The 27,633-nt window shown below is 45.7% G+C and overlaps 1 protein-coding gene across 6 annotated transcripts in view; it reads left to right on the top strand.

Moving 5' to 3' along the window:
* The first annotated feature begins 2,736 nt into the window (after nt 1-2,736).
* The window catches only part of Kmt2a (lysine methyltransferase 2A), an 81,284-nt gene continuing 56,387 nt past the window's right edge, over nt 2,737-27,633 (top strand). For 3 of the 6 annotated variants that reach the window (XM_031346286.1, XM_031346287.1, XM_031346285.1), the window contains exon 1: nt 2,738-3,191. In XM_031346286.1, coding sequence (XP_031202146.1) covers nt 2,754-3,191 — 438 coding nt within the window. In that variant the 5' untranslated portion in view covers nt 2,738-2,753. Of the gene's footprint in view, nt 3,192-27,633 lie in introns of all 6 variants that reach the window. The other 3 variants (XM_031346290.1, XM_031346288.1, XM_031346289.1) reach the window with 2 other exon arrangements.

The raw sequence follows: 27,633 nt of genomic DNA, 5'->3' as shown, positions 1-27,633 counted from the left end.
CCGTGTGTGTGTGTGTGTGTGTGTCCTCAGGATCAAACCCAGGGCTTTCTTTCCAAATACTAGGTAAGCACTCTCCCATTGAATGTCCTTTTGTCAAGATCGTCTTATTGGATATCGATGTTAGATCACACTAAAGTTTAAGACGTATCCCTATGTATGTGGCCTAGGACATTACTCTAAGACTCAGTTTCCCCACCTGTAAAATAAAGATTATCTTACATGATTAGTAAGAACTGAATGCACATAAAACATTTGGGATCATACAAAGTACTCAATAAGAGCTAGTTATTTCTGCTCTAAACCACTGGGCCATAAACCAAATTCTGATCTATACCAGGTCGCTTTGCACCAGCCTGAGAGAGACCGACTAGATAATGTTTCAAGGAGTGCTTCCCCACTTCCCAGGCTCATGTCTCCACAGCCTGCAAATATTCCCCATTCTTGCTGCTGCCGCCCACCCTGCAGACCTCCCACCTGTGCTAAATCAAGTGTGCTTGTAGGGAGGGGGTTACGCAGAATCTAGCGGGTTTGTTTTCTCAAAGGTGGAGGGCGGGAAGAAGTCCTGTTGACACAGTTATATAAAGCCTGTCACTCAGTCCCCTGCCTACTACCTCTGAAGGCCGTTATGCATATTAAAGAAGGGGGGCGGCAAATACAAAAGAAAAATAAACGAGAGAGTGAGAGAGGGAACAAATCAGGATGCTTGAGGGAATCCACGTGGTCGCCAATCTGTAACTGATCAGAGCAGCTACACTGAAGCAAAAACCCCAGAGCCCAACGCTAAATACATTGCAACAGAGAAACCGTCCACAATGGGGTGTGTTATGTCCTAAGCAGAGTCTTGGGGCTGCTGTTTAATATCCTTTCGCAGCTCCCACCCTCTCGGCACCTAGTAAGCCACGAGAAGCAACAACGGAATCTGGTTGTGTGTGCGTAGTGTGAATGTGCGTTTTGCAAACCATCTGGGCCCCATCCTGCGTGGTTGGAACGATGATCGATCCCGAACGAGTTTGGGGAGTTGGGGCTTGACTATGTCTCCTCCCCTTCTCTGTTTCTTTCCTCGCTCCCCCCCCCGCCCCCCTCCTCTCCTCAGGCACAGACGTCTCTCAGTAGGAAGGACGTAGATTTTTCAGCACCAGGAGGCCGTGGACCTCTGAAGGCGTGCAGTACACCCTCCAGTGGGCTGGAGCTGGTTGCTACCTGCCTTACTATGACCCACCCTGTCGTTCCCAAATCTGCCACCCGGGGAGGTCCTAGTTAGAGCAGCTCTGTGTACCGGTGCGGGAGACCTGGATGGCTGCGTGACCTTCCTGCGAACTCCACCTCAGCTGGGGGTTGGGGGGAGATGGAGGCTACTCCGGGTCCGCAGGCAGTGTATCGATCCCTAAGCCTCAGCCAAGGCAAATTCTTCGGGCAGCAATCTCTCCCTCCTTCCTTAGCTTTTCCATCCCCGCAGGCTTCTAACGTCTTGCTGGAGGCGCCCTCTCCTATTTCCCGCAATAAAGTAAACCCCGTGGATATTCACCCCACCATCAGCCCCCGCCGCTGCCCTCTCCCTTTTCCCTCCCCCTCGGCTTGCTAACCCTGCGTGCAGAGCAGGCCGGCGGCGGGCCCCTTCCACCCAGTGTATCATAATGCCCAACGCCGGGCTTCACTCCCCCCCCCAACCCCCCATCATGAGAAATGTGCTGGCGAGCCCCCTCCCTCCGCGTGCATACATTAGGGTCTGCTTTGCATGCAGCGGCAGGCTGGAAGCGGAGGAAGAAGGGGCGGGGCGCCCTTGCCCGCCTCTTCCCTCCAGGCCCTGTCCGTTAGCCACCCAGTTTCAGCTCCGTTGTAACACCAGGTCGTTCGCGCAGCGCACGCTGTGGCTCCAACGCCAGGGCTGGGAAAACACACCCCAACTCCGGAGAAGGGCACCAAAGCCAGAAGCCCTTCACCTCCCTCCTGGGCACAGTGGAGCGAGGAGGTGGCGGAGGCCGACCACTCGGTTGTGTGCATTTTGGAAAGAGCTCCAAGCATGAAGATGGGAGGGGCTCCTCTTTTTATTGGATTTTATTTTATTTTTTTAAGGCGCGTTCACCGAGAGCCTTGCCCTTTTGCATAGAATCAATTGGGCGACGCTTCGGTTTTGCATGGAGTACAATGGAGCTTTCTGGATTCTAGAAGCGTTCCATACGGGCTAAGCCCGCCGCTCTCCAAAGCGGAGGAGAAGGCTCGCTCCTCCGGGGACCCAGCAGCCGCGCCGCACTGGAAGCGGTTCTCCTGGGCCGTTCAAGTCCCTGCGCGTCCCGGGAACGTGTGTAATCGGCCTCTCGGCTCTCTCGGCTGCGGGCCACCGCTCCCTCCGCCTCTATCCTCCCGCCGCCCTCGCCCCCTCCCCCCTCTCCCCGGAACCCGCCTCCGCTCCGGGCTCCAGGGCTTCCTTCCCCCTCTCATCTTCCTTGGCGCTGCCGCTCCCGGAGGGCGGGGCATGCACTTATCCAGGTTGCCGGGCGGGAGGAGCCGGGCCCGGGGCTCGGCATAGAGCAGCGGCCTCCGGGCGGCAGAGGCGGAGGCCAGAGGCCCCTATGCAGATTGCAGGGCAGGCGAGCGCCACACGGCGCTCAGCATAGCGGGCCTCGGGGTACGGGCGGCTGGGCGGCGCCAGGCGGGTTAGGCAGGTTCCGGGGCCCGCCGCTCCCCCCCCCTCCGCCTCCCCGCCCCCCTGTGTTGTCGCCTCTCCCTCTCGCTGCTTCACTTACGGGGCGAACATGGCGCACAGCTGTCGGTGGCGCTTCCCCGCCCGACCCGGGACCACCGGGGGCGGCGGCGGCGGGGGGCGCCGGGGCCTAGGGGGCGCCCCGCGGCAACGCGTCCCGGCCTTGCTGCTTCCCCCCGGGCCCCCGGCCGGCGGTGGCGGCCCCGGGGCGCCCCCCTCCCCCCCGGCGGTGGCGGCGGCGGCGGCGGCGGCGGCGGCGGGAAGCAGCGGGGCTGGGGTTCCAGGGGGAGCGGCCGCCGCCTCAGCAGCCTCTTCGTCGTCCGCCTCGTCTTCGTCTTCGTCATCGTCCTCAGCCTCCTCAGGGCCGGCCCTGCTCCGGGTGGGCCCGGGCTTCGACGCGGCGCTGCAGGTCTCGGCCGCCATCGGCACCAACCTGCGCCGGTTCCGGGCAGTGTTTGGGGACAGCGGCGGGGGAGGCGGCAGCGGAGAGGTAAGGGGGCGAGGAACCCCCAGGTTCGGGGTCTCGACCCTCTGAGGAACCCCTCCCCTCCCCCATGCAGGTTTGAGGAGCATCCCAATTCTGGAAACATCCCGGGGTCCCTAACGCGGGGCAAATGGCCCTCCCATCTCAGGACCCTCCTTATGGGCTGCAGACCCCCAGGCGCCCTTACCCGAGGGTTCAGACCCTTCTGATTGAGGGCCTTTAGCTCCCGTCCCGCCTTCTTCCCCTGGACCCTTCCCCAAATCCCTTGGCACAGACCCCCTTGCGGGGGTTTCCCATCCCGGGACTGAACCCCTCCTCCCTTTCACAGATTACCTCATCCGAGCCAGATTCCTCCCTCCCTCTGCCAGAGACCTGATCCCGCCACATCTCCGCCTCCTTCCCTGGGCAGATGTGTTACTCCTAGGGCAGTCTTCCCCTTGGACATCTCTCGGGTGGTGGCTTCATCCAGGGCCACGTTCTTATCCTAGCCCTTGGAGAATCCAGGTCCCTTCCTGCACCTTGCTTCCGAAAACCTGATCAACCCTCCTCCCTCCATCCCCAGCCAGGTCTTCACCTTGCCAGTCACTCCCCCTTGTCTCACCTCTACTACCAGCCCATTCCCACCTCCTGCACCCCAGGCCTCCTTGTTCCGCCCTACCCCTCGGGGAAAGCTTTCCTCTCTACCTTGTCTGTTCTCATCTCTCTTGCGAAGATAACAGTGCTCTCCCCTGCGTTGTCTCTTTCCCCATCTTCCAGGGCTACGTTTCCTAGGCTGCTGGTGTCAGGGATTTACCTCCAACTCCACCCCTTTCCCTCCTTTAGACCAAGGACCAGAGGTGTGTTAGAGGGAAAATGGCCCGGTGTCTCCCTAGGCTTGGAGCAGAGCTACTTTCTGGCATTCTCCTTGAGAGGAGCAGGGTTTCCCTCCAGCTCTTGAGAAAGGGGGGCCCCCGGTGAGGGGTGTTTGTGGGGGAACTAGGACCGCATCCTCCCAAGGGAAGCAGCTGCTCTCTTACCCCACCCACTGCGCCTGAGAGCTTGCAGCCTCTGGCCCTGGTTCCCTCCCGCCCTTCTCCCCCCCCCCCCCCCCCCCCGTCATTTCATTATTGATCCACCTTTTCCTAGGCCAGTCCTGGGTCTTGGAAGGGGGTGGAGGAAAGCCGGTTGGGATGAGAGTACATAAAGGGACAGTTTTACCTCCGTGTGGTGGCGGTGGTTGTTGGTGTTTTGGGTTGGGAAAAAAGAGGATTATGAAGCCAAGTTAGTCTTTAGAAGGAGGAGGTAAGGTTATCTGCGATTCCTAGTGGGAGACTCAAAGTGGGTGAGGTAAACGGTTGAGAACCGGGATGCTTTGATAAGCGGTATTCAGCCTTTTTCAGCGAAAAGGAAAGTTGCCCTGGGAAGGGAAGTTGAGTTAAGGTTCAGTCAGTGGCGATGCGCATTTGTTTTCCATTGGATGCAGAAAGGGCAGTTTGAATCGCAGGGGAAGGGGGGGAGAATGTGATGGGGGATTCTAGGGGGAGGAAGAGCAGCTGCCAGGGGCTGAAGTGAAGGGGGGTAGGGGTTTGCAGTTCTGGAGTGCTGTTGATTGAAACAGAAAGGGAAAGATAGCAACCAGCCGTTTCCTGCGTGCACTGCCGTTGGGGCACACAAAATATACTGGGCAAACCCCTTGTGGCCCATTATGCCCTGCACCCCTTTAGATTTAGCAAAGGCCTTGGGAGGGTGGAGACCCTAGGGACCCCTGCCTCTCCTTTCAAGGAGCTGGTCTTTTTTTTTCTTTTCCTTTTTTCTTTTTCTTTTTTCTTTAAAGTTTTTAAGTTTTTAGTCTTCCAGCCTCCTTTTAAAAATTGTTTCTAAGGCAGCTTACTCAGGAGACTGACAACAACCGCCTCTGACAGAGCGAGGAGGACATGATGGGGGCGTGTTCCTTGCTATGTAGCTTGCTAGCTGCAGCATCCTCTTTCCCTGCCTCTTTGCGCTCTGTCTCCACCCCTTTTCCCAGCCTTCAGAAGGCAGCTGCAGTCAACAGGGTTGTTTTCGAGTATTTATTGGTTGCTGGAGATTATTACTATTATTATTATTTTTGAAAGGCCAATTCTGTATTTTTTAAGCTAACAACACAGATCCCAGGTAGTTGGAGAACCAAAGGCCTCATACATGACAAAAAGGCTGAGCCGTTCAGGTTACTTGCACGGAGTTGGTGCTTAAATGTGAGTTGACTTTGCTTTTTTTTTTTTTTAAGGTATAGCAGCAAAACAAAACACATACCACCTTACATTGACATATTATTCATCTGCATATTTTCAAAACTGAGACTTAACTGGTTATATGTAGAATTCTAGTCCTGTGTATGTTTGAGTAAAATAAGAAAGTCTATTAGGAGAAGTTGGTCTGCTTCAAGGGGATTCCTGAGCTGGCAGCATTCTGTTGCTTGGCATGCTTATGCATTGTGTATTGAAGGACCATGTGTTCAAGTTCTGAATGTTCTTATCACATATTCAAAAGCAAAGTCAGCAGCTTCCAATCATAACTTTCCCAGAGAGACACCTGGATTCAGGGATCTAATGTCTGGGCATCAGAATAGTTTATCTGTTGGTCTTTGACAAAGCACCAGTGAAGTTTTAGTCAGGTACTCACAGTTTCTTCCGCGTCGATGTTCTGAGAGGGTTCTGAGCTAATTCTGTTTTGCTTTACTGGGAATTTGTGGTATAAAGCTTGTTCAGGAGTTGCAGCTCCTGCAAACAAATGAGATTGGGTATACCAGGGAGGGTTCTCTTTAAAACTTGTGCTGGATGGTAGTCGCTTTTTTATTGGGAGTGGAGTGGTCGACTCCTTGCATCAGATTCCAGTGTTACTAGTTTTTTGTTTTTTGTTTTGTTTTGTTTTGTTTTTTCCCTGAACTGGGCTTGAATAAGCTATTGGTAAGCTTTCTATCTGGTAGTTTGAGGCTGTCTAGCGTGGGCCGAGAGTTATGTGTTGTTCATGGTAAACCAGGGTGGCTTTCAGCAGAGAAGCAAAGTGTTTTGTGACATAGTCTTACCTATCAGTGATAGTGTACCACAAGACTCACTGCAGCCGAATACACTTACAGGATCCTGAAGGTTGCTTCTTAGAACTTACTCAGGCTTCTTAGGAAGTCTTATCTGGCCTCTTGAAATGGTTAAAGGACCCAGATGGATTCTAACCTCTGTAAATTGCGGTTTACTCTATGTGAATAATGACTCGGCGTTGCACATAATCAAAGCTAAGTTCTAAAGCTGTGTGACGGCACTTCCAAATGCCCCTGTAGGAACCAAGTTGTCCACAGGAGACCTGTCCTCCATTGCCATTGGCTTTTGGCTCTCCTTGGGTAGAAATCCCTCTGGTAACAACTACATGTGAGTCCTTGGGACTCCATTCTGTTATGATGAGGTGCTTTTTCAAAATACATAGATGCTTGGGCATCCTGTGTGAGTTAGGAAGTGGATCTGAAGCCTTGCCTGTTGGACATCACAGAGGTCTGAGCCCCGTGCTTCCCGTTCCATGGTCTCCACGGTATCAGCAGCAGCTGTCTCAGGTCCGTCTAAATAAACACAGCCAGGCAGCATCTTCTTTTGACTAGACTTTGTACTACCTTGACATAAATTTCAGAAATCTTCTAGCAGCTAGCAGTCCTCACTGATTTCATGTGCCTTTCCTATCTCCTCTCAACACTTTAAAGGTGGTTTTCTCTTGATGGTAACACTGTACACTTTAATTCTGTGTGATATTACAGCTGAATTACAACATGGTGCTTATTTGTTTTCATTTAAAGTTTCAGTGAAGCCTTGTGGCCTGTGGCAGGCTTTTAGATTGGGCTTAGAAAAGAGGGTAGGTCTCTAGCTGGAAGGGAGCTGGAGAGGGTCTGTGATTTTTTTTTTCTTACTAATTTCACACACACACACACACACACACACACACACACACACACACACACCCCGGTCTGCTAGGACACACTGAGCACTTCATTTGTTTTATTTGCTTGTTTTTGAGTCAGGGTCTTACTATGGAGACTTTAGTCTTGAGTTTGTGGAGATCTGCCATTCAATATTTCCTGAGTGCTGGGATCAAAGGCATGTGCCACCATGCCCAACTGGGAAGTTCACTTTTCACCTTAAATTTCTGATCTATAAATGAAGTTATACTAAATAGCTAACAACCCTTTTTGTTCTTTTCCTCTTCTCCTTCCTGTTCTTCCTCTTCCTCCTCTTTTTCTTCTTTCTCTTCTTCTTCCTCTTCTTCCTCCTCCTCCTCCTCCTCATCATCATCATTGTCATCATCATCAAGTCTTACTCTTGCCACAAGTCCTTGGTTGTGGAATGACCTGTGAAGGCCAGACTAGTCTTAGATTTGTCAGTCCTCCTGCCTTGGTGTCCCCCAAGTGGTGGGATCACAGACATGCACTACCACACTTAGATCAGAATTTCTTATTCTGAGTTTATTTCAAGAGCCAGAGTAAGTGAGACTCTTTGCTGCCTTTTAGTATCAGACTGTATATGCCCACTTCACTATCATTATTATTAGGAGAAATCTCATCTTGGTGGGAAAGTTCTCATTATATGGAAAAACCATAAAGGTTTTGCTGAAGTTGACAACAACCTCGGAGATTCCGAGATCCGTTGTGTTGGGATCTAGCTATGTTATTCGTGGTGACCTTGAACTTCTAGGCACAAACAGTTCTGCCTCTGCCTCTTAAGTTGCTTGGACGACAGACACCACTGTGTCTGACTTGAAGATCAACTTTGAAATAAAATGCTGAGTACCTGTAGAACCCCAGTGTTATCTATGTTTGGCTAGATTTGTTTTCATGGCTGGAATTTTCTTACCTAAATGGAAACTATTTTCAGTCTGAATGATATATGTTTTGTTAAGTGTATAAGCTTTTAAATGAAAAGAAGACTCCAGCTCATCAATGTATCTGTAAATCCAGAGCAATAATATCTCCTTTGAGTTAGCTGTTAGAAAGTTCTGAAATGGATATTAAGAGTGCAATCTTATGCGCTTGCTCTCTCTCTGTCTCTCTGTCTGTCTCTCTGTCTCTCTCCCCGCCCCACCCCCGCCTCTGCTGTACACTATGCCTCCACCCTTTCCCAATTAAGCATCTCAAGGCACTTGCTCCTGGAGGAAATGGTTCGTAATATAGTGAGCTCCCTTCTGATTTGAAGTTAGGAGAAATGCTCCCATTTGGGCTACATTTCTCATCTCTGCTCACCTTGGAGCTGTCCTTCCAGAGAGCAGCTGTGCAGCCAGTGCCAGCAGTTGCCTCCCTTACTCTGTGGCTGGAGGGGGTGGCAGCAGTACTTTTGCCTGCTCAGAGGCGGAACAGACTGCAACGCCTCTCTCTCTTTTGGAGACTCACTGTGTTTTAATTGTAGGTCTCCTAATTAAGTTCTCTTTGTGCCTGCCCACATTCCTCTAGTGCTGGCACAGGGCTTCAGCTCCCTTCTAGCACTTCACTGAAGGCCTTCAATCCGGGCTTTTGTGAATATCTTGTCTCCATTCTTCTGCCAAGGTGGAGAGAGCCTGGTGGCCTGGCTTGTGAGGAAGGGAGAGCTTTGTGACTCTCTCTGTCCTGGTAGGAACCTCCCTGAGGGCTGCTCTGATGGACCCCTTTCTCTGCGTGTCATTTTCTGGGATTAAGAAAGGCTAAATTACTAATGAGTCTGGCATGATCCACCTACATTTCGACCAGATTCTTAACCCTCTAGGCACGAGTAGGAAATAGATGCTAAAGAGTTCACTGGTATAAAGTACTTGCTCTGGTCTATCTCATCAAGATTGGCTCATGAAATCTGAGGACTTAAGTTTGATCATGGATTAAATCAGAGACCTGTATGATTTTTATGGACTGCTAGGTTTTGAGGGTAAATAATAAAATGAAATTATTGGTTGACCCCAGATTGTACCAGATTTCGGAACAGATTGACTAAAATAGTTTTCGTATTGGACTTAGCTTTTTTTTTTTTTTTTAAGATTTATTTACTTATTTATTTATTTTATGTCTATGAGTACACTGTAACTGGACAGATGGTTATGAGCCATCATGTGGTTGCTCCAGCCCCGCTCACTTCAGCCCAAAGATTTATTTATTATATGTAAGTACACTGTAACTGTCTTCAGACACACCAGAAGAAGGCATCAGATCTCATTACAGTTGATTGTGAGCCACATGTGGTTGCTGGGATTTGAACTCCGGACCTTTGGAAGAGCAGTCAGTGCTCTTAACTGCTGAGCTATCTCTCCGGCCCTGGAATTAGGTTTTTAAAAATTACATTTATTGTATATGTACTCAAGAGCCCATACGAATGTACATATATACATGTTTTAGCATTTATATGGAGGTCAGAGGATAATTTGTAGGACTTGATTCCTTTCATCATGTAGGACCCAGGGATCAAACTCAGGTTGTCAGGTTTGGCACAAATTCCTTTACCTGCTGATCCATCTCATGGGCCCTGAATTATTTTTTTTTTCCACTAAAATTGCTTGCTAATTGTAGGTGCTGGTATTTCTTGAGGTCAGGAACTAGCTGAGCTGAACTTCTAGAATAGTTTCAGAATAAGCTAGAATAATTTCTGCAAAAGGTAGCTCAGCTTTGGTTTCCACTATACTGGTGCTCAAAATGTAGCCCGCCCTTTCATAGATCTCATATGGCATACTAGAGGACATGGGAAATCTTTTTGAAGAAAAGAGATCTTAAGCCTTCACCTGGGCCCAGATGATTTCACTGAACACATCACTGCATGGTAGGTAGACAGAAGGCCCTTTTGTTGTTGCTGTTACTGTCCTTAGTGGTGAAGGCTTGCAAGAAGAACTCTCAGGATCTTTTATAGCATGCTTTAAATAAGCTGCAGACCTGTGCTCTTATACTTGAGTGGGTGGTTTTATGGCCTAATTCTCTAATTGCTGGCATTTATGACAGTGTGGATGCTACTGGCCCTGTGGCTGAGGTAGATTATACTGGGAATAGGGAGAGAAAGGGGGCCCTTTGTTAGCCTTTCATTTTCCCCTTCAATAAGATCTCTCAGAAGGCCCCGAGGAAAGACTCAGACACTAGAACTGAGAGAATGAATGACTCCCCATAAAATGGTTCTTTATGTTTTAAAAGGAATGAGTTGCTTTTCTTGACCTATCCAAAGAAATCCATACCACCACTGTTAAATATTTCAGTGAGTTTTTTACCTTGTCAGGTTACACACCTCCTGGGAAGCCAACCTCAGGCTGAAGCCATTACCTAAAGTTTGCTTTTAAAGACCTGATTTGCAGTTGTAGACTTAGAGAAGAGTTCCCTTCTAGGGTTAGTACATGGCTTCCTGGATGCCAAGCTTGGTTTAACTTTTTACATTTAGAATATAGTGCCCTATTCGATTTTAGTTTAACAGTGGTATCAGTGTAATAGTTAGTTGGCAGTTTTCTGCACAGCGCATGAAAATTCCCCCTTCTTTGAAATGAGTAGTTGTTTTTCTATTTGACAAAGAGACTGGAGGGATTTCCCCAGATGTATTACCTCTAATTCTTGCTACAGTAAGACTGTATGAGGTACCAGTGGGTGGGGCTTATTTCCCTGCTATTGTTGCAGAGTTGGAGTTTCTCCCATATATTTTACCTGTTTTCTTGCATTTCTGGTTTTGTGTTTTGTTGAGATGTTTGTTTGTGACTTTGAGCAGCAGGAGACTTTCTAACATCTGTACTGCCTGAGAGTTCTGACCCTCACTGCCCACGAGCTACAATAGCATAGTCCCATTCTCACTTTAGCATCAAAGTAACCGTGGCTTTCTGTCTGCAAACAGGAGAAAACGTGAATTGTGAGGAGTGGCTTTGGAGGGACGGTTTTCTTTGGGCTCGCTTCTGGACTTGCTTCTAAAAACTCGAGAAGTTAATCACATGTTCATAACAAATATCTCACTCCTAGAGCAATAAATATTGATAAGGTGCCTGAAGTTAGCTTTTGCCCATTCATTAAAACAGACTAATTTTTAGATCAAATACAGTACTATCCCTAGATTATAAGCAGTAATTATAAGCAGTAAAATCTTGAGGATAACATCTCTTTAAGCTTGGTTAATGAGGAAATCCTTTGGTAATCTCTCCGGGTGGAGGTTTTTATTTGTGCATATATAAGTGCCTTTACAACGGGATGGCAAATCTCACAGTCTAATCTGGAATAGTGTGAGATGATATGGCACAGTGATTAGGGGCTGATCGAACAAGGCCCTGGGTATAGACTGCCTGGGTTCAAATCTTAATTTAGCCCTGTATTAGCAGAATGACCTTGTAGAGTTTAACTCCTTCACAACTTAGTTTCTTCATTTGCAAATCAGGGGTAATCATGCTTCATAAGAGTATTTATTGTGAGACTTAATTGAGACCACTTTGCATGCAAAGCACTTAGCACTTTGCTTAGCACGTAGGGAGCCCTAGTTATTATTAGAATGAGAAATTGAACCAACAGGATGCCTATGATCTTTTCATCATAACTGGATTGTTTTATTACTTTGTAGTATGTGTATATGTATGTGTGTGTGCACAAACTTATCTGCTGTGGTTGACCCCAGCCCTGACATGACAAATACTCTGTCCTGACTTCAGAATGTTACTGATTTTGCTTTGGGTTTCAAGTTACCTGTAAGCTAAGTGGAACCAAACCGAAGGACAACTACCCATCTTGGTAACAGAAGTCATCATTGGTAGCCAAGGAAAACATAATCAGAGATAAGACCCAGAGAAGGGAAAGAGAACAAGGAAGGTTGGCCCGAGTTGTGGAATGGTCAGGCCCAGGCAGCTGCATAGGAGTTGCTGTCCTTGATCCTTATGACTAATTTTCTTGTCTCTCTGTAGCCCTGGCTGTCCTGAAGTTCACCATGTAGAGCAGGCTGGCTCCAGAGTTCTGTCTGCCTTTGCTTCCTAACTGCTGGAATTAAAGGTGTGCACCACTGTGCCTGGCTATGACTGATACTCTTAATCACTTGATGGTTGCTTAACTGAAAACCAGGTTTATTTTACTTTTTTGCTTTTTTGTCTCCCAAGTTCAGATCCATTGGTCTGTAATTGATAACTATTTCACATTTGTCCCTGGGTTTCAATTTGGACAGAATCAATATTGTTTGATCTAGAGAGACCAGTGCAACTAACAATTTAATTATAGAAGAGATGCTAAGTTGTAAGTTACAAATTCTGGGGATTGAAACTTTTGAGAAATAATAAAAATAACTTCAAACAGTAAAAACTGAGTTAAAGTTTTAAAATAAATAGTAGGAGCCAGGTGACGATGGTGTTGCACCCCTTTAATCTCAGCACTTGGGAGGCAGAAGCAGGCAGATCTCTGAGTTCAAGGCCAGCCTGGTCTATAGAGCAAGTTCCAGGACAGCCGGGGCTACACAGTTCTATAGTGTAACTCGATCTCTCTTTCCCTCTCTCTCTCTGTCTCTCATTTTTAGAACTATTTTTATTTGGGGGCTAGAGAGATGGATCAACAGTTAAGAGCACTTACTGCTCTTGCAGAAAATGTAGGTTCTATTCCAAGCACCCACATGGTGCTTCACAACCATTCACAGCTCCAAGTCCATGGGATCTGAAGCCCTCTCTTCTGATTTCCTCAGACATCAGACTTGCTCACGGTGCTCAGTCATGCATACATACTTATGTATATACATACATACATACACACATACATTAAAAAATGTTTTTTTGTATGAATGTTTTACCTCCATGTTTGTATGGGCACTGGCTGTATTGCAGTACCTTCCAGAAGAGTGGATGGGATGCCTTGGAAGTGGAGTTAGCAAGTGTTGTGAGCCACCATGTCAGTGCTGGGAAGAGAACTCAGATACTCTGCAAGAGCAGCAAGTGCTTAGCCACTGAACCATCTTTAATCTTTCCAGCCCATCCCTTCTTTACCTCTCTTAAATGAGAACATGTTTGGGACGAATGAGTTGGCTCAGTGCTAGACACTGACTTTATGACCTGAGTTCGATTCCTACAACATACATGGTAGAATGAGAGAACCAACTTCTGCAAGTTGTCTTCTGACCTCCATACATACACTGTGGCACACGCATACCTGCACTTATGCACACAGATCACATACACATTTAAAATAAATGTAACCAAACTTTCTGAAGAGGAAATGCGTACTAAAACAAGGCATACCATCCTTTGCAGGTCCAGGCAATAGTTTTCCTTGAGTCATGTGCTTAGGAGGTGGCAGAGCTAAGATTCAAACCCTAATGTGTTATCTCCCTCTGAGTTCACTCATGTCTCCTCATTGGGTGAAAGTCCTTTCTCCTCCACCCCCACCCACTGCGTGTCTGAGTCCTGGCCATTATTCGGTCGTAGTGTCTCTTCATTCTGGCCCTGCTCTTCAGTCCTGACAGTCTAGCTTTTGTCTGTTGTTGAGGACCATTATGGTGTTCTCCTAATTAGCTACCCTTCCTTTTCATTGCACACAGTGTGACCAATGTTTTCCTTAAGTGGAGATAGGATCTGTTACTATTTTTCTAAAGCCCTTGACTTCTCACAAACAGTTGGTTTTACATTCTCAGCCCTTGGTAGTTCACCTGGTCTGTGTATCTATAATTTAAACTTATCTGCAATGTATACTTTCTCACTTCCTTGCTATATATCTACATCAGACAGGGGGACACTTCGTGTTCTCTCTGGCCTTCATGTCCTGCCTTGGTGCACTTGCAAAGCCTCTTTGCCTGAGTCTTCACTTCTTTACCTGCCTCTGACTTATTTAATTCTGTGGCTCAACTCAGATCTCCATAATGCAACTCTCTCATGGAACATTCACGGATACTGCTGTTGGGTTGAAATTCAGTGTCTTCTTTTAAAAACCCTCAAAGAGCTTTCTTAGTCCAGGCTTCCTTTTGTTATAGATACCGGTGAATCCATCTGTCTTTGCCCAGTAGTTTATGACTACCTTTCAAGACTGGGATGATTTCTAAGTTGTTGCTTGTTTTACAGTGGTAACTTTTTGTGTAAAGTGGATCAGTATTTATTGAACTTTTATGAACAATTTGCAAGGGTTTATTAAACTAGGAGAATGTGTGCAACTAGGTGATTTTGACTTTCTTTAAAGACAGTAAGAGGCTGGGGAAATGGTCAGCATGAGGGTCTGAGTTGGGATGCCCAGCACCCATGTAGAAGCCAGGATGGATGCATGTGCCTGGAACTCCAGTCCCGAGCTGAGCGTGGACAGGTAGATCCTTGGAGCTCACTGGCCAGCCAGCCTTGTCAGAAATGTTGAGCTCCAGGTCCAGTGAGAGACCCTGTCTCAAGGCGATAACATAGAGAGCCCTCTGTATGTGCAAGCATGCACACCCCACACACATGTGCATACACACTCGTATAGCAGAGGAAAGAATAAGAACCATCACAGGACTTGTTACTGAATCATTATTAATTACTATTTGAGATAGCATCTTGCTATATAGCCCTGGCTTGCCTGGAACTCCTCATCTACACTAGGCTGACTTCAAACTCAGGGATCCATCTACCTCTGCCTCCCATACAGGATTTAGTTTTTAAAGCACCCCAAGGTAGGGGTTTGGAAGTGATGTTGAGGTATTCGGATTAGTTGGCATTACTTTTTATACAGTTAGCATTTAGCAAGGACCATCCCCTTGCTTGGATGTTGTCTCCATTTCTAGGTTCCTCAGTTTTAAAGGGATGAGGAGACCTTGGTGATGGTTGTGGGGAGACACAAAAGCTGATAATATAATTGGAAGTCAATAAGGAAAGGTTGAATGAGTGAAGGGTTAAGGGATGACTTACAATTCTTCAAAAACTCTAGCTCCACTGGTACTTGGAAAAGAGAAAATAGGTTTAAATTGATTGGGGGGTAGTGTTGAAAGAAGAACTTGTTGCCAGTGATGGTTGTCATAGTAATGGAAAAAGGTTACCAAAATAATCCTCTCTGGAGGTAAATTTTAAAAATACAGTTCTGTAACTGGTACCCTCAGAGCTCCCAGGGTCTCAACCACCAACCAAGGACTGCACATGGTGGGTCTGATTGTTCTGGCAGCATGTGTATAGTAGAGGATTGCAAATTCAATCATCAATAGGAGGAGAGGACCTCAGCCCTGTGAAGGTTTTGTGCCCCAGTGTAGGGGAATGCCAGGGCTAATAAGTGGGAGAGGGTGGGGTAGCAGGCATGGGGAGGGGGGAGGCAACAGGGGTTTGTTTTTGTTTGTTTCTTTGTTTGTTTTTTTGGAGGGGAACTGGGAAAGGAGAAATTTACATGTAAATAAAGAAAATATCTAATAAAAAATATAGTTCTGCTTACATATGTATAAAATGACCTCTCTCTACCTCCCCTTCCTGTGAATCAATAAATACAGCCTCACTCAGCTCCTTGAGGACATGCATTGGGTTTTATATATTTTAATATTCCTCAAGGGATCCCAGGGCCTTACTGGCTTCTCAAGAAGTATTTGATTTGGATTGTCAATTTATGACGATAATTAATTTTTGTAGTAAGCTTCCAGAGAAATGTCTTTATGGAATAATGGTTTTTGTAGAGGTTTTATAGGAGAATAAAAACTTTTTAAAGTGAAGCTAAAAGACAAATCTTAGACATCAAAAAGAGCCAGGAGTAAGTAGATGTGGTCCTCACACAGGAAGTAATTGCCTAGAGGGTTTATGCCTATCTTTGGCTCCAGAACCCCTGCATATGGAGGGTTGTAGCAATGCTTGCTAGTTGCTTCCAGTCTAACATCAACTTGCTTCATGTAAATGAGTCTTATATAAACCTCTGACCCTTGGCTTTTGAGTCTGGGTGGAGGGTTTGCCTCACTCAGAATGAAACCTTTTTAGATATGTTGGGTTACAGAAAGCATTTCCTGTACAGTCAGACTGAGAGCTGTGAATTGGGATTATTCATCTAGATTACTAAAACTCTGGGCAGAATTAATACTCACACCAGGCGTCTTCCCGCCGCCAAGCCTCCATTGTGTTGTTAAACTGTTAGAATTTTTTAATTTAGCACTGGGAATTGAGTATCAATGCCTTCTTCTTTTAAGTAGATTACTACTGAGTTTATTTTCTAAGTTTCATCAAGTCCCTTTAACCAGCTATGCTCATACAGTTCATAGAAGCTGGTTCACTGCAGGAATCCTGCGAGCGGCACCAAAGCAAGGGCGGCCACTCCCTGGGTGCATGGTTGCTGCCATCAGAGACAAGAGAACAAACTCAGACTTCACTTGTAATTTTACATTGCTAACCATGCTGCTTCACACTCACAGAGGGGAGAAGACATGGAATTCCCGCTTGCCTTCTCTGTTCTTCTTGGTTTTGTTTTTGAGACCAGGCTGGCCTTGTATTCACAGAGATCTACCTGCCTCTGCCTCCCAAGTACTGGGATCATATGCATGTGATACCCATTGGTCTGTTCTCTCTCTCTCTCTCTTTTTCTCTCTCTTTCCCTCCTCCATAATTTATTCTTTTTTAATTCACAGTACATTCCAATTGCATCCTCTCTTCTTGAAAGACTCCAGTATCAGAGCAATTTTAAAAATACCAGGGACTTTCTTTAAAAAGTAGTTATTGCCATCTAATATGGGCTTTTCAGAACTTGATAGCAAGCTTCCAAATATGACATGGTTATCAATAGAACATGAGTTCTCCGATCATATTATTTGACCATTATGTCCTGAAAGATAATGAATTGATAGAGACCTTGGTGGCCCTGTTGCTTTCCTAAATGGGATGGTCATGTTATTCTTTGCACTGCCTTTGCGGTGAGATGGCCCTGTTTGTTTTAGAGGGAAGGAAGTTGTGGCTTTCTCAGTGATACCCAACTCGCTATTGGTCATTCAGTAGCCCATAGTCCTAAAAGGAAAGATGAAACTTGACTTTGCATCTTGATGAGAACAAAGTAGGAGAGAACTGAACTCTTACAGTGAAAACATGCACTTGGGAACCAAGCATGGCAGCTCTGCCTGCAGCCCCTGCACTCGGGAGGGTGAGTCAAGAAAATTGCTGCTTAGTGAGTAGCAGACCAGCCAGGACTACATCCTAAGACCTTTATCTCAGAAGGAAAAAAGAAAAGAAAGAGGGAGGGAGGAGAGCAAAAAAAAAAAAGATCCCACTAAACTTGAATTAGGATATAACTCAAATGAAGGTAATTGCTTCAAGGTGGTAAGGGGCCAAATCCTCTTACAATGAGAAGAACCATCTCCAAAATGAAGTTAGTGTTTGTTTACTATTCCAGCCTACAGATCTGGTTCCCTGAGAGAGAAGACTAAGTCCTGTGGTTGTGATTCTTAACAATTTTCTGCAGTGTGCCTGTTACTGGGGCTCATTTCTTTTTCTTTGGTTAAACAGATAAGTCAGTTGAGACTTGGAAACTGGGGAGGCTGGAATAGTACTTGATTTCCTTGTTTTCCTGAGTCAGGTTCTCACATAACCTTGAACTTGCTGTGTCACTGAGGATGGCCTTGAACTCCTGATTCTCTTGCCTCTGCCTCCAGGTGCTGGAATTACAGGCCTGTACCCCATGCTCAGCCTTGATTATTTGTTCTTAATGATTCTGTGAAGTAATTTGGGTCATAGCCAAGGATCTGAATAGCCTACTGTCTGAGCTGGTGCTCACATCTCACTGTTTTGCTTTTAAAGACAGACGAGCTACTTCATGACTTCCTCTTTCTGAAGCAGGATGGGTGAATTCACCTGGCTCATTTGCTTAGCTCTCTTGGGCATCTTTGCTTCTTACTCTTGTTGACGTGAAGTGGGTTTGAAGGACACTGTCTCCTCCTGTTAAGGTATATAGCAGATATGGTCCTCGGTGACAGTTGCTAGGTAGAACTGAATTAAAAGCTTGGAAACTAGAGTTTATTTTGTATATTGAAAGCATGGCCTCCTATTGTTACTGAAGAACAGTGTGTTACAGTCTCTGCACCCTTTAATCCCGGGTGACCTTTCCCTGTTAATGTTTTTATTTTTCAACAGCGGTCAGAGATCATATGTAAAAGAGCTTCAGTCTCTTCCTCCCTGTGGTGCATTCAGACAGCCAAACTGTCCCCTGGATGCACCTGCCATCAGACAGAATTGGTCCTCACCCCTGCTGACCACTTTACAAGACACTGATGTCAGTTCAGTTACTGTATATATATTTTTTCTTTCCTTCTCTTTTTAAAGCAAGACTGTTATTATGAAAACTAGTAACGGAACTGTTCCCAAGAACAGTTTGTTAACATTGGTTTTAAGAGCTTCAACCTTCAAATTGTCAATTCCCAAAGTGCTATAATTATTTTAGTACTTACATTCATGTTGTATTTTAAGCTGAACTTTAAAAAAAGAACTTAGATAATAAGCTCCAGGGGGGAGGAGCTTGTCAAGTGCTGAAACTCCAGCACTTGTCACTTACTGATTTCTTGGGAATTTGGGGATCCCAGGTTTTATACAAGCTGAATAAACACTCAACTACTGAATTATTGATTTGTTTTTATTTTGAAGCATGGTGTTTGTTTGTTTTGTTTTAAAGACATGCAACCCAGACTGGCCTGGAACTCTATGTAGGCCTGCCTAGCCTCTGCCTCCCGAGTGCTGGGATTGAAGGTGTGCACCTCTATACCAGGAGACTGAACTCTTCTTGATCCTCCTGCTTCCATAGGTAGCAGCACATACCCCACACGCTGAAGCACTTGCCACTTTCTCAGGCTCCCTCAACGACTGCAGTTGGGCTTTATTCCCAAAACTCAGCTTTTCTCAAGGTCCCCTAGGCTCTGTGAATAGACCTTGTCAGATTAAACCCTCCGGCAGTGTTTGAAAACCCCCTTCACTTTCCCTGGTCTCTGACACGCTGTACTCACCAGCGGTTAATTTTCAGTGTTCAGCGTGACAGACACTCTGCACTGAGTCTGCCTGGCTTTGGATCACCCAGGAGCCCACCTTCTGCTGACTTCTCTTCTTAGGCTTCCTCTGTATGCTGAGAACTACTGTATAAAATTTAGTCTTCAATACTGGATACTTTGTGGAGTTCCCAGTTCTATAGCCAAGTGCATATTTGACCTTTTTATTTAGATAATAGTAATAATAACTTGGCTAACATTTACTGAGTGTTTATTGTGGGCCAGGCTATATTGTGACCCCTCATGTTTGTTTTCTCACATAATCATTATGACCCTCTGTAAAGCAAATAGTTAGGCACTTGAAATCCAGTAGGTATTTCACAAGAAGCATCTCCCAGAAGTCTTGGGTCTCCCCCCCACCCAATCTTTGCTATTCTCATTCTGTTTTAGATTGAGTCTCCACGTAGTCAGCTCCTCAGGCCTAAAATTCCATAAGAGGTGTACTTGACTTCTCTTTATTCTTATCCCAAATCTAAGCTCAGTAAATTCTCTATACTACATCTAAAACATACGCCAACTCCCAGCTTCTTCTCACCAGCTCTACTACTCAAATCCCAGACTATCCCTTGTACTTTCCTGCTGGGGCTACCTTTGCTTCTGTCCTACTGCTACTCTTTCCTCACCGGACTTTCTTCCTCACACAGTAATTATAGATTCCAGTATCAGATATATTACTTATTCACATTAAACCTGGCAGTGTCTGCCACTGCTAGAATGAACTGAAAATTTTCAACTGTGGCCAGAGGTGAGAAGATGGCCTCTGGCCCAGCATGCTTTTCTTCACCTCTTCCCATTCTTTCTGCCCCAGAGCCACACTGGCTGCCTCTGGCTGCCCGGAGGTGTTGTTGCTGTCTCTAGACTTTTGCACTTGCTGCTGGGCTATCTGCGCCATCAAGGCCTTTATGTTTAGACTTTCTTCATTTAGGTTCATTCAGAAAGTTTGTCTCTGCAAAGACCAGGTGCTCTCTGTTGTAGTGTACAAATAGCAGATGATATATAAACAGTAAAAGTTTTATTTATTGGTGGTTCACACCTGTAATCCCAGCACTCAGGAGGCTGAGACAGGAAGGTTATTCTGAGTTTGAGACCAGCCTGGGCTACAGAGTCAGCATGGGGCTGCAGAGTGAGACTCCTCCCAACAGAACAAAAGAGCCAGATGAGACAGGATTGCCTGGACTTTATCTTGAGACCCTGACTCAAAACAACAAACCTCAAAATACTTAATATAACTTTTGTTCTTTTGTACATTTGTATGATGAGTGTGCATGTATGCTTGCATGTACATGTGTTGGGGCTAGGAGTCAACTGTGTGGGGGCTAGAGGTCAACTGTGGGGGGCCTAGAGGTCAACTGTAGGTATTCCCTCTACCACTATGCACCAGAGATTGTTTTGTTTTTAAGAATTATTTATTTATTTTATGTATATGAGTACACTGTAGCTGTCTTCAGACACACCAAACACAGCACTGGATCTGATTACAGATGGTTGTGAGCCACCATGTGGTTGCTGGGAATTGAACTAGGACCTCTGGAAGAGCAGTCGGTGCTCTTAACCACTGAGCCATCTCTCCAATGCTCTACCATGTTTTTTTTAAGACAGGGACTTTTATGAAATCCAGCTTGCCTTTTCTCTAGATGTACTGGACAGCAAACTCCTGGGATCTGTCTGTCTCTACTCCCACTAGTATTAAGGTTATTAAGGTTATAGATGTATACTACCACACTGGGCTTTTATGTGGGTGTCCGGGATTTGAACTCTAGTCCTCATGGAGGGCATTATAAGCCAAATAAACTTTTTCCTCTCCAAGTTGCTCTTGGTTTAGGTGCTTATTACAGCAATAGGAAGCAAACTAGGACATTTCCCATCCTAGTAGTTAGTAGTTAGTAGTTATAGTAGTAGTTGTCAACGTGATACAAACTAGTGACCTGGAAAAAAGGAAACCTCTTTTGAGGAAATGCTTCCATCAGATTGACCTGTAGGCATGGCCTGTAATTGCTAAAGGATGTAGAGGACCTGGACCACTGTGGACATCTTTACCCTAAGCAGATAGATCTGGATTATGTAGGAAAGGTAGTGAGTAAGCCAGTGAGAACCACACTGCCATGGTTTCTGCTTCAGTTCTTGTCTCAGCTTCTCTTGATGGAGGACTGTAACCTGTAAAGCAAATGAACTCTTTCTTCCATGAGTTGTTTTATTAGAGCAAAGAGAAGCGAACTGCAACAGCATCTGTGTGTCTTCAGGGTCAGACAGTTCCTGGCAGCCCTCAGTAACCACTTACTGAGTGAATGCCTGCTGATTACATTTAGGTTATGGCTGCTGGTGCTCTCCTTTCTCCAGTCTCCTTCCTACTGTAGTTCATCATGTACACCATTGCTGGGCACAATGCTCTTCACCATGTTTGCGTTTCTCGTTTGTTTTTACTCTTGTCTTGTGTGGATGGGTGTGTTGTCTCTCCTCTTGGTGCTGCTGGGTGACTTCTGTCCAGCCAAGCCAGTTCCTGTTCATTCCTGTTCTCTTTCTCCCGTTATTCTGTGTAAACTGTGGCCTGGTACCATTTCGTAATTGTTTCCTTCAAGGCTGGGTGCTCTTGAACTCAGTATAGCCAAGGATGCTTCTTTCATGCATGTGCCACTGTGTCCTGCCAGAGCCAGACTTTAGAAAACATGGTGGTTGTGAACTTCCTTGAAAATCTGAAGAAGCATGTTGTTTCTCGTGGTACAGTTAGTTGTACATCCACATACGATTTGCCTGTGTTTCCAAGGACCCTGCTCTTGCCTGTAACTATCCTCCCTTTTCCCTTCTGAAGAGAGTTCTCCTCCACGGTGCCTTGTGTCATTGCCTCCCAAGAGTGGCTGTCCCACCCCCACCTCATCCTTTTCCCACATACTACCTCTTTGCTTTTTAGGATTTTCAGTTACTTCTTCCCTGTTATGCTCCCCATTTGGTGAACAAACACAGTCAACCTCAAAAATTGTGCCGCAGTATGTCCCTTCTCTTCCTTGTTCCTTACTGCTCTTTCCTTGAGTAACTGAGGTTTTCAAAAGTAATCTTCATTCACTTCCATTTCCCACTGTGTATGTGTATGTCTGTTGCTGGGGATCAAACTGAGCCTCAAGCATGCTGGGCAAGTAATCTATCGATGAGCTGCAGCCTCCAGCCCCATTCCTATTTCCACAATATCTCTTGCTTCCTCTTGCCTGTATACTACATAGACATCAGCTTTGCTATTCCATTGTATAACTTCAGTGGTGGCTGACCAGACCACTCCTTGATAAACACTTTCCTTAAGTGTCCTGTGTCATTGTTTTCCCTTCTCCCGTGCAAAGCTTGGTGCACTCATTCACTTGGGTCTGTACCAGCCTTCCTATTTTCTTTATATTCTTTCCCTGGTAAGTTGCTGTAATACAGGTTAAGCACTTCCTTATTCATCACGTCAGATGTGTTTCTCCCAGGCCATTGTTTCCAGTAGACAATACAGAAAGACATTTCTAACTCAGATATCTGAGGTGTTCTACCTTCCTATTCCTGAAAGTCCATCTTTGTTCTGTACTCCCAATTTTAGTGACTATCCCCAAACTAATTAGCCCAAGCCAGGCACCTGCAGTCCTCTCTCCTCTAATAACAACCTCCATATCAAACTGAATGTCGGGTTGGAAAGACTCGGTGGCTAAAGGCACAGACTGCTCAAGAGTTCTGATCCTAGCTCCCATGTCTGATGGCTCACAGCCACCTATAACTCCAGCTCTAGGGGATCTCACCTCTGTGGGCACCCCTCAGACACATACATAAAAAGTTTAAAGATAAAATAAGAATGCTGTAAAGCATTTGTGGAATTTGTCCCTTTTGCTCAACCCTCTTTCACTTTAGTCACTGGCTCTGTAAATAATCTCAGAGTATATAATGTTACACACATCCAGAATCCTAGCCTGGGCTACATGAGATAAAAGAAATAAAACAGGGTAAATAAATAAAAACAATGGGTGAACAGATATAGAGACTTTCTCTGTCTAGCTTATCAGAAGGTGAGCAGCTTTCTACTGTGTCTCTGTCTTAGTCACTCTTCTGTTGTGAAGAGACACCATGGCCAAGGCAGCTCTTAGGAAAGAAAACAGTTACCTGGGCGCTTGCTTAGAGTTTCTGAGGCCTGGTCCGTTGTCATTGTGGTGGGGAGCATGGGAGGAGCGTGTCAGCACTCATGTCACTGGAACAGTAGTTGACAGCTGCATCCTGACCTGATTGCCAAGAAAGAGAGAGACTAGGCCTGCTGTGGGTCTTGGCACCCTCAAAGCTTGCCCCCAGTGACACACCTCCAACAAGGCTACACCTCCTCATCCTTCTAATCCTTCTCAAATTGTGTTGCTTCCTGATGACTCAGCTCACCTATGGGGACCATTCCTGTTTAAACCACCACAGTCTCTAAAAGTATATTTCCAGAAAGGATTTCTGTGCAGTTACAAGGGAGAATGTATGTTTTCCATGCACATGCAGCCCAAATGTCACTCATAGGCTTATCATTAGAGTTCTTTCCTGGTGGTTTGTTTAAACACTGGGATATTGATATGGCTTTTTTCATTGATGTTTTAATTATATAGTTATAGACAGTTACAGGAAGGAAAAAATGATCTGGGTTTCCTTGGGTAGCTCAAGCTGGCCTCAGACTCTGAGTTCTTGCCAAAATGCTGAGATTAAAGAGTGCTGGGATTTCAGGTGTGTGCCACCCAGCCTGCAGAATCCCCGACCTGCAGAGCCTTTAAGATGCATATGTGCTAGAGGGTAATCTTTAAGCACTTGAAGTCCTGTCAGACCTATGATCTGCTTCCCACCTCTCCACCTTCAGTCTCTTTTTGCCTCTGTACTTTGGTTTGTTATTTGCTGGGCCAGAAAAACACTTGGTCTCATTTTATCGTCATCCACAGGTGAGCTAGTCTCATCCTGTGTGCAGTGGCTTTACTGACCCTTTGTTGTGCCTGGCTAGCTCACTTTGTGCAGTGTTGCTACATTTTGCCCCCATGTATTGCATTCTGTTACTGTTTAGATATCCCCTCCTCCCTCTTTCTTCAGGGTCTCTCTGCAGAGTTGCTGAGGCTAGCTTCAAACTAGGTACCTGTTTAGCCTTCCAAAAACTGGGGTTTTAAACTTGTACCACCATACCATACCCTGCTTGAAGATGCCTTCTATCTCTGCTCATCCCTTAACCTATATGTAGATTTAGAAAGATAAGTGTGTGTGTATGCGTGCGCAGGAGCCCACAAAAGCCAGAAGAGTGTGTTCGATCCCCTACAACTAGAGTTATAGACAGCACTGGGAGCTGAAACCTCAGTCCTCTGCAAATACAGCAAGTACAACTTCTGAGCCATCCTGCAGCCACACACTCATGTTGTTTCTAATAGAATGAATCTGTTTAGTTTGTCTCCCAACCTGCATCCATCCATCCATCCATCCATCTATCTACCTACCTACCTACCTACCTACCTATCTATCTATCTAGGGTGTGGGGTGTGAGATGTAGTCTCACTGTGTAGGCCAGACTGGCTTGAACTTGCAGTGACCCTCCTGCCTCTGCCTTCAGAGTATTGGAATTACAAACATAGGTCTTTACACCAGACATCCCTATTTTTTTTTAGAGTTAAAAAAAAAACCAACATTACTTTCTTGGAAGTTCTGGAAATTGAATCCAGGACCGTGTGCTTTATTCATGCTAGTAAGCATCCTACTATGTTCTGTCTCAGCACCCCCCAAAACACAACTTCCAGTGTCATCATCATAAACATCATATACTCCCTTTGAGACACTCCTCTCATTGGCCTGAAACTTACCAATTGGGCTAGACTGGCTGGCCAGTGAGCGCCAAGGATCTCTCTGTCTCTGTTTCCCTGGCAGTGGGATTACAAATGTGTGTGTATTAAAGAATTCATCATGCTAAAGAATATATATTCATTTATGAATATCTTAATTTACCTTAATTTTTATGGTGTCACTGCTAAAAACTATGTTTTTTTCAAAGCAGTCTTTATGTTTTAATTTTACTTATTTTTCTTTCATGTGTATGGTATATGTGAACCACATGTATGACTGGTGCCAGCGTCAGACCCTCTAGAACTGGAGTTACAGATGGTTGTGAGCTGCCATGTGGGTGCTGAGAGTTGAACTTGGGTCCTTTTCAAGAGCAGCCAGGCTGCTGCACCATCTCTCCAGCCCCCTTTGGCCTCCTTTTGGCAGTTTTTACATACATCCTCCATTGTCACCTGTAGCTACCTTTCCACACTGTAGATCATCATTAAAACTCATTCCTCCATTAGAGCTGAAATCTTGGGTGCCTCTTGGTCAGCCTTTCTCTCTCCTCCCTCTCGGCTTCGGATCACCTTTCTGCTCTCCGCTTAGATGCCACATGTGAGGGAGTGCTCGGAGTACTTAGATTTCAGTGTCTGACTTACTGTGTGTAAGGTCGCTGAGAATGGCCAAATTTCCTACCTTTTAAAGGTAGACTATAGATACAGGCCCTGTTTTCCTTGATCATCCGTTAATGAGGCTAGAGCAGACATGGGCCTGAGGAGCACAAACTCATTCAGCCTATGAACCTGATTCCTTCGCTGTGCACCACATTTAGGATGGGAGGGTTTCATGGTTAGATCTTTAGTTTTCTGAAGCAGGGCCATGCCTTTTTTTAAAATAGCTGTCCTGGTTTATGCCCCACCTCCTCTGCACAGAGGCTCCATTTTCTTCTATCCTCGCCAACACTTGCTATCATACTAGCCTCTCTATTAGCTGTAAAGTGATATCTCATTATGGCCTAACTTAGTCCTTATGCATTCCATGTACATGTTATTTTACTTTTTAATATTGGGGATTAAATCCCAGAAAATGGTGTATGCTAAGTATATGCTCTACCACTGAGCTATACAGTCTTCAGTCTCTGGTCCCTAAGGATTCATTTAAAAAAAAAATTTACTGTGTGAATGTGTATGATACCTTGTACATGTGTGATGTTTTGTATCATATGTGCACATACAGAGATCAGGGGCAACTTTCAGGTCAGCTCTCTCATTTCACCGTGTGAGTCGTGGGGATCAAACAGAGGCCATTGAGCTTGGCAGTAAACACCTTTACCTGCTAGGCCAGCTCACAGTAAGCACATTAAAACAGAAGTCCCTTCTGCTGAGCAGGCATGGTGGCACAGACCTGTAATCCTAGCACACTGGAAGATGAGGCAGAAGGATCATGAGTTTGGGGCCAATCTGGGTTACATAGCAAAGGCCCTGTCTAGGGAAAAGAAAAATCCTGTCTAATTAAGTACTAGTAATTATGAGTGTGAGTCTTTAAAATACAACATAAAACCTTGGTATTTTATAGCAAGTAGCAAGAGACTCAGAGGGAATTGTGCCAACAGAAGTGATAGCTAACAGGAATAAATTCCCACAGGGTAGGTGTTACTCTTTTTAAAGTATAGCTGCCAAAATATACAGCTTGCCTCCTGGGCGTTTTAGTCTCTTAGTTCTCTTGTGGCCTCCTCATCAGATTGAACCATGAATAACGATGCCAACTTAGATGCCTGAAGATAAGTATCGCACAAAATGAGTGTGTCAGGAGTGACTTTTTAAAAAAGATTTTATTACAGGTAGTTGTGAACTGCCCAGGGTGGGTGCCAGGAACTGAACTCTGGTCTTCTGGAGGAACGTAACTACGCTTGACCTCTGAGCCATCTCTCTAGCCCCTCGGGAAGCTTATTCACGTGTTTAGTTTTCAGTTGTGTGCATGTGAGTTCGGGGGCTCACAGATGCCTTGGGGCATTGATCTCCCTGCAGCTGGAGCCACGGGCAAGTGTGAACTGCTTTGATGTGGATCCTGGGAATTGAACTCACGTCCCCTGGAAGACCATTGCATGCTTTTAACCTCCAAGCCATTTCTCCAGGTCCGAGGGATGATTTTGATACTGTGTTCATTGATGTGGTTTTTTTTCCTCATTGATTCAGTAAAGTTAATTTTGTAATTGGAGGAATCTGAGTTTTTAGACATTTTAGAGACAGAAGCTGAGAAACTGTTACTAAAGGGTGTGTGTGGGTTGCATAGCACTTATTTAATAAAATAAGGTGCCCAGGAACAAGCAGGAGCAGAGTGAGTCATGGTAGGCCTTGTCAGTCCCAGGCCAGGGCTGATGGAGTCTGTTTAATAGAGATGTGTTGTGATGGTTGGTGGTGATGGTTTAGGCATTAGGAAGTCCACCTAGGTTAGTATCACAGATGGGGTATTATCAATCGTGCTGTCACTGTTCATTTGTTTGAGACTGAGCGTCTTACGCAGAGTAGATGAGGATGGCCCGGAACTTCTGATCCTCCTGCCCCACTTCTAAGTGGGGTGAGATACAGATGTATGTAATCACACCTGGTCTTGTGTAGTGCTGGGAGTCGTGCTTGGAGTCGTGCTTGGTAGGCAATTACTCTCCCCCCTTAGCTCCTTCCCTATCACAGTAGAGATGTTCTCAATGTAGCTTTGGTGGCGTTCCACCTTAGCTTGAGAAGTTAAGGATTCCCCTCCACCCCCTAGACTGTGGTAAATTGGGAAGCATTAAGAAAGGCACA

This window comes from Mastomys coucha, unplaced genomic scaffold (genome assembly GCF_008632895.1).
Source record: "Mastomys coucha isolate ucsf_1 unplaced genomic scaffold, UCSF_Mcou_1 pScaffold23, whole genome shotgun sequence".
Lineage (NCBI taxonomy): Eukaryota > Metazoa > Chordata > Mammalia > Rodentia > Muridae > Mastomys > Mastomys coucha.
Note: the sequence above shows the minus strand (reverse complement) of the source record. Positions and strands in the feature narration are given on the sequence as shown.